A 13,738-nucleotide genomic window follows, 5' to 3' on the forward strand; every position below is an offset into this window, starting at 1 on the left:
CCACCAGAGGAACCCACGCACAAACCCCCACGCCCCAACCTGCTGTACCGCATCGTCCGCAGACTCAAGAACTACTGGAACCCCCCTGTAATAGGTAATGTGTGTGTGTGTGGTGTGTGGTGTGTGGTGTGTGGGGTGTGTGTGTGTGTGTGTGTGTGTGTGTGTGTGTGTGTGTGTGTGTAAGACAGAGAGAGACAGAGAGAGAGAAAGAAACATATGTTATGTGTGTATGTGTCAGTCAAAGTTAAAACTTTTTCAAAATCAGTGGTTATGGATTAAATAACGTCTGTGTGTAATTTTGGAATTAATACTGTTTGTGTGTGTGATTTTGGAATTCATACTGTGTGTGTGTGTGTGTGTGTGTGTGTGTGTGTGTAGAAGCTCCTAAAGAGCCAGAACCAGAGCGATGGGAGGAGCGGGAGATCTCTACATCGGAGCTGGTTGTCAGCACCCAGAACAAGAACCCTGTGCAACGGGTCAGTACTCACTCACAACAACTTACTATCTAATTGTTCACAGTTGGAGTGTATCCCTAAGTGTGTGTGTGTGTCTGTGTGTCCTTCAGCGGGAGAATGATGCACTGCTGGTCTGTGTGGAGCCTGATAGCCTCACAGTGGGCGAGTTCATTACTGCAGGGTGAGTCCATTGGAGAAGGGTTCTCTAGGTCTGGGAAGTAAAATGGAGGTGTTGCTTTTGATCAGCAATATTTAAGTGAAGATGTATAATTTTCTGTTCTTTTTTTTCTGCACCCGTGTGTGTGTGTGTGTGTGTGTGTGTGTGTGTATGTGTTATGTGTATGTGTAGAACTCAGAAAGCGGAAGACCCATTTGTGTCAATGCCCAATGCAGTGAAACTGGAGGCTGGTGCCTTTAGATTCAACCCAAAACAAGTAGGTTATTTCTGTCTTTATATATGGAAGTGTAGCATGCCTGATTGGAAAATTCTCAAAGTATTGTTGTAGTATCTCTAGGTAATGTCTTTGCCGTTATTAATAAAAACCCATTGTGTTAAGGTTAGGTTAATTTGTGAGTGGTCTTTTTTGTTTGCATAGTAGTTACTAAGTGTGTTATTCCAGCAATTCAATGTTCTCTACTACTGTAACTGGTTTAACTAAATCATCTGAAAGGTCTTTTTCGGGCTGGTGTTAATAGATGTAATTCTCTGCCTGACCACAGGAGGGAGCTGGCTTTTTCAACATTGACAATGAGGAGTATGAGGCCATGGCAGTGGAGGTGAGGCTGTTGCCACGGAAACTGCATTTTTTCTGCAGCGGGGAGCGTCGTGAACAGCTACTGGCTGAGACAACATGAGCCCCATATCACCGTGACGACAGCACCACCAGGCAGCAACAGTGGGGTGGGATAGGAACATTTAACAAACAAAAAAAAAACCGAACACGTCTCAGTATTTTGGGTCTCTCTCCCTCTTTCTATGCCTCCCGCTCACATTCAAGCCATCTGCGGACCTTCCTGTTTCACACATGGCCGTTGCCATGGAAATACATTTAACCAGAAGGACCAATGGGATGTCTACATAACATCCACACACTCATATTAGGGGGGCGGCCAGAGTGGGCGTGTAAACATGTCCATTCTTGGACCAATCAAAACATTCAACTCCAGTTATGAGGCTCACATGCTTGGTTACATGTGTAGTTGGACAGAATTGACACATTAAATGTATTTCTTTAAGTACTGTTTTTTCTTTTTGTAACAAGCGTTAGCAAACAGCAATCTAAGAATATGTCTAACCCCTTTTCAAAGTCAGCAAAATATTAGGGTTAATGGGGTGTGTAAAAATATTAAAGATTTGACCGTATGTTTACTTGACTAACTGTAACTTGACTGTGTACTCTCTGTGTATCTATTGTCGAACTGGTACATCTTTTCACAAGATCAAAGACTACAACATCTTAAAAAAATACTAATGTCTTTCACACTTTCTAATATTGTTTGTCATTTATTCATAACACAGTAATAAGGGTTGGTGGCTTCAAATTATGATATTCAGAGCACACACTCATGCTTACTCAGAGTACTGACCTACAGTGGTAGCTAGCTGGCATTCAACACAATTAGGTTTCCTAAACCTAGATCCACAAGTAGTATTCAGTAACAGCATTCAGGCTCAAAACTACTTGGATTATCTCCTCAACCCTGATACACTCAACCATCTGCTTATATTATTGATTCCCTTATTTCATCAATGATCCATGGTCAGTTTCCCCATAATTCTGTAGATGTGAGTAAGGAGAAGCAAGCAACACTCCACACATTAGAGAGGTCGGTTTTATACACACATAAATATGGCTCCCAGTTGGTGCAATTTATTTACAAACTGTACAGTACATTCCTACTCGTTTCAGTACTTAAAAATACAGAAATTCACATGGACACACAAAGAAAACAATATTAGGCCAAAACCTGGCTGTAAGCGTGTCAAGAAGTACAAAGCGTTTAGTCGTTGCAGATTATAAATTGCAGCCCGAATGCACAGTGAGGAGGAACCATGACATAGATAATAGCAAATTCCCATTTTACATCTTTACTTTCCCTTCATTACAAACAACTCATTGCAAATGTGAGCATTACCAATTTAAATATTGCTCTGTTACATATTTATAACTCGTGAAATTCAGTAGATCAAAGACTACAAATCTGGGATTTTTTTTTCAGTTACCTTTTTGTGTCATCAAGTGCCAGCACTCGTCATGCTCATCATAATATACATCATCATAATGACATAACTATAAATTATAATGTATAACATACATCATAATGACATAACTATACATTATAATGTATAACATACATCATAATATACATACATCATAATGACATAACTATAAATTATAATGTATAACATACATCATAATTCTCTCATTCGTCATTAGTAATTCACTCACTCATTTATGCATCTTTATGTTCATTTTCAATCACAACTGTGTCTACCTACTGATGCAGAAGACAAAAGGTACCCCTTTAATTGGACAGATTGGGGTTAAATTTAGATCAGGATGGAAATGTCACACAAACATATCTGACTCAGAAGTGGAAATTCTTGAATGAGTCGAATCCAGCCACAGAAAACATGTATCTGAACATTAGGTCAACATGATGTGAACAGCTTACACAGATCTAGGGACCACCAGAAGTGCCTTTTGGGGAAATAGCTGGTCTGATCAGAAAACATGATAAAGCAAAAGAGGTTCTTTTGAGCCATTAACACTGTGGACAATGGATGCTAACACTAAAATAGAAGTGTCTTTTCAGTCAATTCATGGGGTGGGCTTTAACCGCAAAATGCATTGTATTTATGAGACTTCATGAAGTCCTGGAACCTCACTATTCAACAGGTTCAATTCATGTTCAAGCCCAGACTGCACACAAACACCAACACACTCACACAAAAACAATAGTCATGAACTCTAATAGGACATGTTTGCTTTCTCTGATCGTCTGCACCTGTTTATGTTGCTGTTTATTAATATTTCACTAATTTATTGAGTTTGAATATTGTAAAGGAACATTACCATCCCAGTAAATGTGAAAAGTGAGTAGAGGCTATAACCCACTGTGTGTGTGTGTGTGTGTGTGTGTGTGTGTGTGTCTCTTCTCTGGGTATGGAAACGAAGAGGCACTGATCGCAGTGGTGAAAGGGACCCCAGGCACGACAGATGGGGTCTGTCTGAACAGAACAGGAGGGTTAATCCTCAAAAAATACCCCACTCCACACCCCTTCCCCAGCAGACACATCAATGGGACCAACTCAGAGAACAACGTCTTTGTTTTTGAGTTTTTGCTCAGGGAAGAGTGGAGATATGGGTTGCTTTGGAGCTGAGATACTGTAAGCATATAGACACACACATAAATACATACCGAGTGCGGCCCAGAAATAGCAGTAAATGTGCCGAGGATTACACTTAATCTATAACAAATATCATCTAAAAGCTGGTGCAATCTAACTTAACCAAACGGCAAATGAGCCCAAGTTCAACAAACGCACACGTACACACACACACACACACACAGACCAAGAACACCTGCTGATGAGGGTCTATTGCTACAGTCTGGCTGCCCAGACCACACAGGAGCAGTAGAACATTTTCTTCCCTCCAAAAGAATTTCAAAAACACACACACACACACACACACACACAACACATCATGAGCACATCCATGTTGTCACGTCAGAGTTGTAGTGCAGCTTTCATTGATTAGTGTCATGGAATCACATTCGTGGAGATTTACCAGAAAACTAAACATAACGCCATAATGTCACATGTATCTGTGTTCATTTACAAATCGCCATTCCAGCAGAACCGTTAAATAACACACAAACCCTGAAAACAAGGTCTCCCTTTAAGTCCAAAGAAGTCCTCAGAGGAAAGGGACACTGGTGCTGCCACAACACTGGTGCAGGCACAACAAACTCACAGTCGCAGTACTGTGAGCCAGTGAATAACGTCCTGCACAATGCAGCTGTCCAAAAGACCTCACTCACCCCGCCATTTTGCCCCAGCACGACCCAGGGTTTCTCAGAAGCTAATAAAGATGGCTTCCACAAAACACAAAGGGAAGTCTGGCAAGAAGTGAGGAAATGCCAGGAGGAGTCAGGAATGCTCCAGCTTTAAACAGCACAGCTTCACATCAGGGCCAGTGAGCTGTACGCTATGAAACCGATTGAATAACAACTATGATTTGTTTTTTTTTCTAGCAGAAAGATACAGAGAGGAAACACAACCTGAGAAAACTCCGAATGATGTCAAATCGACAGCATGGTCACAGGCGCTTGCAGAGACGAAAAATAACCTGACTAAAAGCAGAAAGGCAAAATTGAGAATTCCCTTTTGAGCTGAAAACTGACGAAACCGGAAAATGACCTGATGAGTGTACAGTAAAACCACATCTGGCTTTGGAATGCCCATGGCCCATGATCGGTGTCATGTCCATCCAGATCAGGTCCAGAGAGACCTGCTGTCTACATGCTATACAGATGAAGACGATGATACAGGGGTGAGGTACTAAGCCAAAGATTGCGTACACAGTATACACGATGGGCAGAGTTTGGAGACAAAACCGCAGCAGAGTCAGAGCGTTATGTCCGCATGTTAACAGTCACAAGAAATCCAGCCGTATCGTTTGTTGTCAAATGGGGGGTACAGGTTTGTGAGCGTAACCGTCAGACAGCTAGAAATGTGTGTCCAGTGTATTTCCAATGTGGTGTGTGGACAGGTGTGTGTGTGTGTGTGTGTGTGTGTGTGTGTGTGTGTGTGTGTGTGTGTGTGTGTGTGTGTGTGTGTGTGTGACTGGGTGATCCCAAAGTCCCAGGTAAAGTGGAAGACCACAGACCTAGACTGAGGAGAGGACAGTCCACTGCTCCACAGCAACAGAACGTGGCCAAAGCTGGACAGACGGATATCTAGGGACAGAGTGATAGCATAACAACAGCATTTAAGGATGGATGGGATAGTCCCCGCACTGCAGATTGATAGTTGGGGGTCAACAGTTGGCTCGCTAACCACACGAGCATACTGATCCGCCAGGCGTAACGTGTAACGGCCTCACAGCACAGCGAAGTAGCAGAACAGCACATGATGGTGGTGGGGTGGGGCAGGGTGGGGTGGATGAGTTCCAGGCAGTTTCAGTGCTGGTCTGCAGGGAGGGGGAGGGGGGGGGGGGGGGGTCAGGGTGGTGGTTCAAGTTCAGGGTAGATATCAGCACCCTACTCCCCCAGCCCTGAAAGGAGGTGCTGGACAGGAGAGCTGCGAGTGTCAGGCAGTGTTCACAAGTCCTGTCCATGCCTGTGGTCCAGAGAGAGAGAGAGAGAGAGAGAAAGAGAGAAAGAGAGAAAGAGAAAGAGAGAAAGAGAGAAAGAGAGAAAGAGAGAAAGAAAGAGAGAAAGAGAGAGAGTGAAAGGGGAGGCAGAGTGATAAAAACAACAAATACAAGAAAGAAAAAAAAAACAGGAGCAAGAGGAAATAGTATAAAGACACAACAGAAAAAAAGGAGAGAAGAAAATCCCTCTGTTCACCACAGTGTGGAGAGATCAAGAAAGAGAGGTGTGTGTGTGTGTGTGTGTGTGTGTGTGTGTGTGTGTGTGTGTGTGTGTGTGTGTGTGTGTGTGTGTGTGTGTGTGTGTGTGTCTGTGTGTGTTTGTTTGTGTGTGTGTGTGTGTAAGAAAAGGTCGAGAGAACATCCAGAAAGATGGGGGGAGTGGCTGAGTGGCCCCCTCAGGGACAGCAGGGGTTGTCGATGACCAGCATGACGTCGATGCCGTACACCTCCAGCAGGTCCACCAGGAAGCCACGGTCCCCCTGCGGGTCCAAGCCCATGGCCCTCACGTGCTCGGTGGTCAGCGTGGGGTCCGAGCTCCCAGCCACCTCACTCAGTGTCTGGAAGATCCGGTTATTCTGCTCCATGAAGAACCTGCAGAACAGCAGAACCGGTGAACACTAGAGCTAAACTTTGAGGTGAACTCGGCCATGAATATGATCTTGATAGAATGAGATGAGCTGAGCAGCAGTAGTGAACACAGTCAGAGGCAGTGGCCTGAATGTAGCACTTTGTGTACAGATAAGGAAAAGAGGTCTGCTTTTAGAAAGGCAGTTCTGTCAACAATGACAAATGATGAATATTTCATGTTTGGTCTCTGTTGACCATGAGATCATAGCTAAATAAAACAAATGTGTTTTAATGGCGCTGTTAAAACATCTGTGTGTTTAAAGAGTCTTGCATTCATGCAGCAAATGTTTTGTTGCGAGCTGTGTGTGTGTGTGTGTGTGTGTGTGTGTGTGTGTGTGTGTGTGTATAATTACTCACAGGATAAAGAGGTCCTCTTCATTAGCCCCGCAGTCTCCATCAACCTCCTGAGAGTACAGCAGCAACTGCCTGCAAACATGTAATTGCACCAACTCAATTAACAGCCTAAAACACATCATCGTGGAACATGTGTATGTGCATGTGCGTGTGTGCTTAGTGTGTATGTGCATGTGCGTGTGTGCTTAGTGTGTATGTGCATGTGCGTGTGTGGGTTTGTTTGTATGTTTCTCTAAGTTTGCAGTAGTGTTCAAACAAACGCTGATGATTGTCTTGGTGTGTGTGAAAGTGTGTGTGTGTGTGTGTATGTGTATGTGTATGTATATGTATGTGTGTGTGTGTACCTCTGCTCGCTCAGTTTGCGGTACTTCTCCTTGTCAGCACTGTTGAGGCGGAGCAGAGGCTGCAGACTCTCTCTGTGTGTCCGCACATTCTGGTTGTCTATATACAAGTCATACAGCTCCTTCTTCTCCTCAAAGATCTTCTCCGTAGTACCTGCTCTCCAACACACACAGACACACACACACACACACACACAAAAATGCGCGCGAACACACACACACGGTTAAAATGAGATCATTACTTGGAAAGCATGTTTGAGATACACTTTTTCAATTTTCTCTGACTCATGTGTGTGTGTGTGTGTGTGTGAGTGTGTGTGTGAGTGTGTGAGAGAGAGTGAGAGTATTTTGAAAGTGTGCACTCACAGGCTACGTATGACAGCTCTGTCTCCAGGGCAGTGATGTCAGCCACGTTGATATAGAAAAAAGGGCGGAGCTCCGGCATCGAACCACCAATCCCAGGGATGGAGACGTTGGCAAGGCAACAGCAACAGTACACTAAGCAGTTATGGAATAAGTTGGCCAATGAGAACAGCGCACTTCCACGCCATGATAGCTAGACAGACTGAATTAACTGTAAGCAATAAAATAATAATGGCCGACATTAAATATGAATCAAAGGGGAACCTGCTCATGGAAACTTTTTGAGTTTTTCAGTAAGAAAAATAAGAAAGGGTGAAATGCTGCATTGGTGAATAAATGTCTGAGTCTGTGCTGTATATACCTCTGCACACAGAGGGTGTTTCTGTATTTACACATACACATATTTTATACGAGTCTGTGTGCCTTTTCGGTAGCCGGGCATGTGTGTGTGTGTGTGTGTGTGTGTGTGCGCATGCCATCACTGTGGCTGTATATAAATCTGTGTGTAAGGGTGCTTGTTTCACCTCTGTAGAGGAGTGTGTGTGTGTGTGTGTGTGTGAATGAATATGTGTCACCTCTGTAGCTTTACATGTGTATGTGTGTGGGTGTGTGTGTGGGTGAGAGAGAGAGAGAGAGAGAGAGTGTGTATGTGTGTGCGTGTGTGTCTCACCTCTGTAGCAGACCACACCAACCGGAGGTGGTGAGAAGATGAGGATGCGTTTCCTTAGCAGAGCGAACTTCCACAGGACCATGATTTGCTCTCCAAAGAACCGGATGAACTGAGACATGCACCCTGCCGGGTGAGTGATCTAAGGGGGAAAAAACATGTGCGCGCACACACACAAACACAGACACACACACACACACAAAGTCACACATACGAAAATATTATAGTATGTTGGGGAGGCTGGTTCATTTCATTCTATTTGCAGCTTCCTGGTGTGAAAAAGTGGAGGTTAAAAAAAGATGTTAACCCACTAGAGTACCATCAGGACTACGCAGACACACACACACACACTGACCTTCATCTCGGGGTGCATGCAGCGATTGACCATGGTGGTGAGTGCACTGGTCGGACAGGAAGTGACCAGGCCATTTCCTCCTGGAGGAAGAATGGCCTTCTTATCCTCATAGAAGGCCTCCAGAGGAGAGTACTGGCCAGGACACTGCAGCTGGTGCCTGCGCACACACACACACACACACACACACAGTTTGACCAGCTTCTGTAAAAACACACACTCAGAGCAGTGTGTGCCTAAGTGTCAGTTCTCTGCACTCTAAGGAGTGCTGGTTCAACAGGATGTGTACCTTCTTGGAGTCAGTAGAACTGCATTTATTTGTGCTTTATCAACGAGAAGCTGGACTTACTGATAAAACATAAATAAGTCCAGGTTATCGTTGATAAAATACAAATAAGTGCAGTTATACTGCCTCCAAGGGTGTACACATACAGTTAAACCAGATAACTGACACTTTTGCAGCTTCCACACAGTTCTGAGTGTGTGTTTATATATATGTGTGTATAGCTAGTCTTATCTCTGCACACAGACTTAGATGTAGTTATTCTTACTTATCTTTTTATAGAGAAAGTTTTGCTTGACTCCCTCCTCTTGAGGGGAGAGTCATTAAAACAAAAAAGGCTGATAAAAAAAAAAAATCAGCAGCACATTTCATTCAAGGTAGTTGGGAGTCTACTCTGTAGAGTTGAAGGGTACATCAATAGCTTCAAGGTTCTAAAAGGCTTCTTTGCTATACCCAGCAGCATTCATTCCTGAGAGGAATAGGGCGTGATTGCACAAAGATCTGCTCTCCAAACTCTCTTGACTCTTCTGCGGCTTCTCTTACTTCACTTTTTACTGACCCTCTGCTACCGCTTCTGCCCTTTTCTTCTGCGGTTTTGTCTAACTTTACATCTTACTGAGCTTTTGACTTAGAGTGAGGTTTGTTCCATGGTGGCCACCATCACAACTGACTGTCCTACTAGTTGCAGTCAGCCACGGAAACGAGGAGGTTGTTAGGATGTCCTCCCTGTGAGATCAGCCTGGCATTACAGCCCAACTGCTGGTGACTACTGACTCATTCCGGTGGAAACCCGGGGTTTGTATTTTTACTTCAGTGTTCTGACCCACCTCTACTACACAACTGTGAACTACTGTATGTTTAGCTCGAAAAAGTCAAATTATCGCTTCCCCTCTGAAATCACCTCATCCAAAGTTCCGTGCTATGATGATCTAGCATGCTGTGTGGGAAAGGCAGACTTGAGACATTCTCTCGTTGATGATTAATTCAGGTGCATCCCTTTACCTGGTGTGTCCCAGCAGAAGCCTACGCTCTGAGGAACATATCACCACTCAATTGCATCCAAAATTCAAATCTCTATAAGATCCACTCACCTCAGCCTAGTGAGTCAGCGCTCATGTTTAACAGATGAGCAGATACAGGAGAGAGGGAGGGATTAGAGGAGAAGAGAAGAGAGGAGAGGAAAGGAAAAAAGGAATGAGTGAAGGTGTGAGATAAGATGGGGGCGAGGTGGAAAGGCGAGAATGAGAGCGGAGACGACGAGCATCAGTACACCGCCTGACTGCATCATTACCATAGCGACTAGTCCTGCCAGCCACACATATTGGGCCAGGCTTGGCCCGGTTCTGACGCAGACCAGGGGTGCGTTTCCCAAAACCATAGTTGCTAACCTGTTAGCTGCAACTTAGTTGGTTGGCAATGGGAAATTACATTGCAACCAACAAAGCTGCTGACTTAGTTAGCAACTATGGTTTTGAGAAACACACCCCTGCTGGATCAGGATCAGATCCGTTCCCGAGTCAGAAATAAATCCTGCAATGTGTGGAAGCTCCAGACAAATGGGTTCAGCCAATGAATGAGACTGGTAGAGCGGAGCTAAAGGTAGAGTTGATATTTAACAGGCACTTTTATCCAACAGCGAACAGCGGGTTTGGGAATCGAACCCAAGTCGACCGATTGTTAGACGGTGACATTACCGCTGCTCCTTAACAATGGCTAAACGGACAAAGCACCTGAATTCAAAAAGAGAGCCTGTGTGACAATCAGGTTTAAGGCTGATTTTTAGCTTCACCTGACTTTTAGACTGCATCACCTGGTGAAATGCCCTGGCTATTCAGTTAAAACCATGTTGAATTTCTTCTCATTGTGTTTATCCAGACAACGGTATTGATTCACTCACCGAACCTGGTTCTCCAGAAAATGCATGTAGCGGTAGAGCAGGGTGTACGAGGGAGACAAAATCCCCACGGACTTCATCCGTGCCCCTCTCTCCAGCTCACTCTCCACCGGCATGTTGGCAAAGCATGCCAGCCCAAAGTATGAGCCTTTCCGGAAGTATCTGGAGAAAGAGAGAGAGAGAGAGAGAGAGAGAGAGAGAGAGAGAGAGAGAGAGAGAGAGAGAGAGAGAGAGAGAAAAAAAGAGAGGACGCAGACAGAGATTTCCTAAAGTCATTCTGTGTCTCTGACCTTACACACACTTACATTTAGTCATTAAGCAGATGCTTTTATTCAAAGCAACTTACAAAATGACGAATACCATTTGAGCTACAATGCAAAGGAGACCTTAAGTAATAATTAATACTACAACGATAAAGTCTATTACCAGAGAATGAGAGTGCAGAAGTCTAACTTATCGCACAAATCTATACATCCTGTGGTGTGGCTGATTTACTTCCCTATCTAAAGACACAATTACTGAAATGATAAGAACATAGGATGACAGAGAAAATAGGATGACAGGAGACTGTGCTCGCCTCGCATGGACTCTTACATGAAATCACTGGCAATTCTGTGGGAGCCACTGGCCATGGACTTGAATTCCACCCCGTCTAAGTTCATATCCTGAGGAAGGCACCATTCCACCATGTTACCTGGACATGAAACATCATCAGCTGGCATTAGAGAGAGGGAGTGTAGAGAGAGTGTCTGCATGGCATTATCTATGCGTAGATTAGGTTATGGGGTTAATAATAAGATTCAGATATAATCTAAAGAGGTGTGTCTCTATTTTGCCCTACAATAGATGTTTTTTTTCTACTACTGCACAAAGAAGACGGAACTGACTCAACTTTCTTGCTAAAAACTCAGATGTGTGGAGACACAAAGGGGAAGTAAGGGAGAGAAAATGTAAGTTGTGAGTCACCAGAGTTCCACCATTATTGGACTGTAATGGCATGACTCAAGAGAGATGGCGAGCGAGTGATTACTCAGTAATTACTTTTCTAAGGCTTTTCTCAGACAGAGTACCTTTTGGGGAAAAAATGAACTGCTACTGTAGAGTTTGCTAGATTGAACTACATCATTAACATGTCTGGATGCACTAATGATAATCTAATGATAATGCACTAATGATGCACTTCTATGTGGATGCTGATAAAGAGGCCCACAATGAAGACATCCTTGCATGAACTTCCATACCTTTCATGCATCGATAACTTGCTCAGTGTAGGGTTACTCAGCATTTCACAGACTAGAGTTACTTTACTTAACGTTACAGAGAGAACTGTTTTAAGTCTTGAAAGACAGTGGACAGACAGAGGCTTCAGGCAGTCCACCATGGGAACCTTATTCTGGTGAAGGCCCCAGAATTATTTTCTGCTAAATTTCAGTGAGACTTCAGTGAGAGTTTAATGCACAGACACTGAAGACAAAAAGAGTGAATCAGCCGGGTTGTTTCAGGGCTGTAACTTCAATCTGATCTTCACACTTCTGGATGAGCTCACAGCCAGGAGCCATCCGATCTAATAGGCTATGTTTCACTAAAAGGTCACAAGCAATGATGAGCATGCTCTTGCATGTTCCCTGTGATGAGGGTTACTGGTTGTCTTATCCCAGGTACAATAATACTTCATCCTTCATACTCCACTCCTCACTTTTGGCAAAAGGATACTAAAGTGTCAGTTATCTGGAGCCAAAGATTCTGGTAGGCTAGTTGTGCCATGGGGAACTTACACCATAAACAATAATAATAAAAAAAAAACAGTCCCATGGGGAACTTACACCATACCGTAAAAAGGTAGTTGTGAAAATTAGGCTACAGCAGGGCAAGAAGGCTATTCAGTCATGCTTGCGTTTTACTTCAACACTATGACTAGGCCTAAGTGAGGAAGAAGTATGAACTTAAGTGAGTCATTCCCGTTTACAAAAGTACTCCAAGTCAACAAGGTCAGTGCAGTAACTTGGGCTTTCCATCACTTCCACAGTGGATTCAAATGGATCTTTTTAAAGCGGCTCCACTATTTTGAAGTCAACAGCACTTGAGTTTAACAGGTGTGAAGGCGTCCGAAAGCTAATTAGATTGCTCCAAAACATAAAGCACATTACCTTAGAATTGATTATACCTGGCTAGCCCATCCCATACATATCCTGGTTAAGGGGATTTATCCTAAGTCCCTCCTCACCAAACGCTGAGTAACACTGTTAACATTTGCCTCGTTTATTTTTTACATATCTTATTTGAACTGCGTGATGAAATGATTTCTGGTAAGATAAGCACAGTGAGGCCAAACTTGCTACGGCTGATGTTATAGCAACGTCATGCTATAGGAGGCTATGTTGTCACACCTGCCTGCCCCACAACGTTAGCGGATCGCCGAATTATTTGTTTAGCTGTTTACCATCAGTCTCACCTGATCTGGTATCAAAGGTGACAACAAACACGGCGATAATTTGGTCCTTTTCCTCCCATCCGCTTACTGTACGGTCCTTAACGGACAGTCCCGGGAACGTACTGTCCTGCCCGGGGCTCTCAGCATCGCCTCCTAGTCCACCCTGCTTGGATGGCGAGCTCGAGTCCCTGCTAGTAACAGCTGCTACACCCGCCGGAGCCCCGAGACTGGTACTCCATCCAGCTCCGTGAATCGAGTTGTCCGCGGGTCGGCAATTAGACGGACTGGACTGCAACTCGTTTTCCTCCTGTGAAGACGGAACTGTCGGAACCGGTTCGGGCGGAGGAACCTCCTCCCAGTCCAGGAGCGGAGCGCGATCCGACTGCTCCACCATGGTGCTCGGCTACGATTTCTTTTAAGACGGAAACACTTTATGCTTCGTTCGATGTACAACTAACGCATGCAAACATGGGTAACGCTGTTGTAATGAAATAAAATATGGTGCGCCGATCATTCAAATGCAATTTTGACATACCACAGACGAGGACTTGCTGTCACCCAGTGCTCAGTACACAGAGTGTTTTGATCAC

General features: G+C 44.2%; 2 protein-coding genes across 5 annotated transcripts in view; one reads left to right on the forward strand and one right to left on the reverse strand.

The window, feature by feature from the left end:
* agk (acylglycerol kinase) overlaps positions 1-1,942 on the forward strand; it is a 5,421-nt gene extending 3,479 nt beyond the window's left edge. For both annotated transcript variants that reach the window (XM_042111430.1, XM_042111431.1), the window contains exons 11-15: positions 1-94; positions 379-476; positions 566-636; positions 805-889; positions 1,176-1,942. The exon at positions 1-94 is cut by the window's left edge. In XM_042111430.1, the coding sequence (XP_041967364.1) occupies positions 1-94; positions 379-476; positions 566-636; positions 805-889; positions 1,176-1,310 (483 nt within the window). In that variant the 3' untranslated portion in view covers positions 1,311-1,942. The remainder of the gene's footprint in view (positions 95-378; positions 477-565; positions 637-804; positions 890-1,175) is intronic.
* dennd11 (DENN domain containing 11) overlaps positions 1-13,726 on the reverse strand; it is a 22,100-nt gene extending 8,374 nt beyond the window's left edge. Inside the window, exons 1-9 of one of the 3 annotated variants that reach the window (XR_006035252.1) lie at positions 13,170-13,726; positions 11,312-11,411; positions 10,721-10,879; positions 8,544-8,700; positions 8,192-8,330; positions 7,525-7,656; positions 7,162-7,312; positions 6,821-6,889; positions 4,012-6,427 (exon numbers count right to left, since the gene is read on the reverse strand). Coding sequence is in view for 1 of the 3 variants with exons in the window: in XM_042111419.1 (XP_041967353.1) it covers positions 6,232-6,427; positions 6,821-6,889; positions 7,162-7,312; positions 7,525-7,656; positions 8,192-8,330; positions 8,544-8,700; positions 10,721-10,879; positions 11,312-11,411; positions 13,170-13,542 (1,476 nt within the window). In the remaining 2 variants the exon portion in view is untranslated. Of the gene's footprint in view, positions 1-2,270; positions 6,428-6,820; positions 6,890-7,161; positions 7,313-7,524; positions 7,657-8,191; positions 8,331-8,543; positions 8,701-10,720; positions 10,880-11,311; positions 11,412-13,169 lie in introns of those variants that run through there. The other 2 variants (XR_006035253.1, XM_042111419.1) reach the window with 2 other exon arrangements.
* Positions 13,727-13,738: the final 12 nt, after the last annotated feature.

Source organism: Alosa sapidissima, chromosome 11, assembly GCF_018492685.1.
Source record: "Alosa sapidissima isolate fAloSap1 chromosome 11, fAloSap1.pri, whole genome shotgun sequence".
In the NCBI taxonomy this organism is placed as follows: domain Eukaryota; kingdom Metazoa; phylum Chordata; class Actinopteri; order Clupeiformes; family Clupeidae; genus Alosa; species Alosa sapidissima.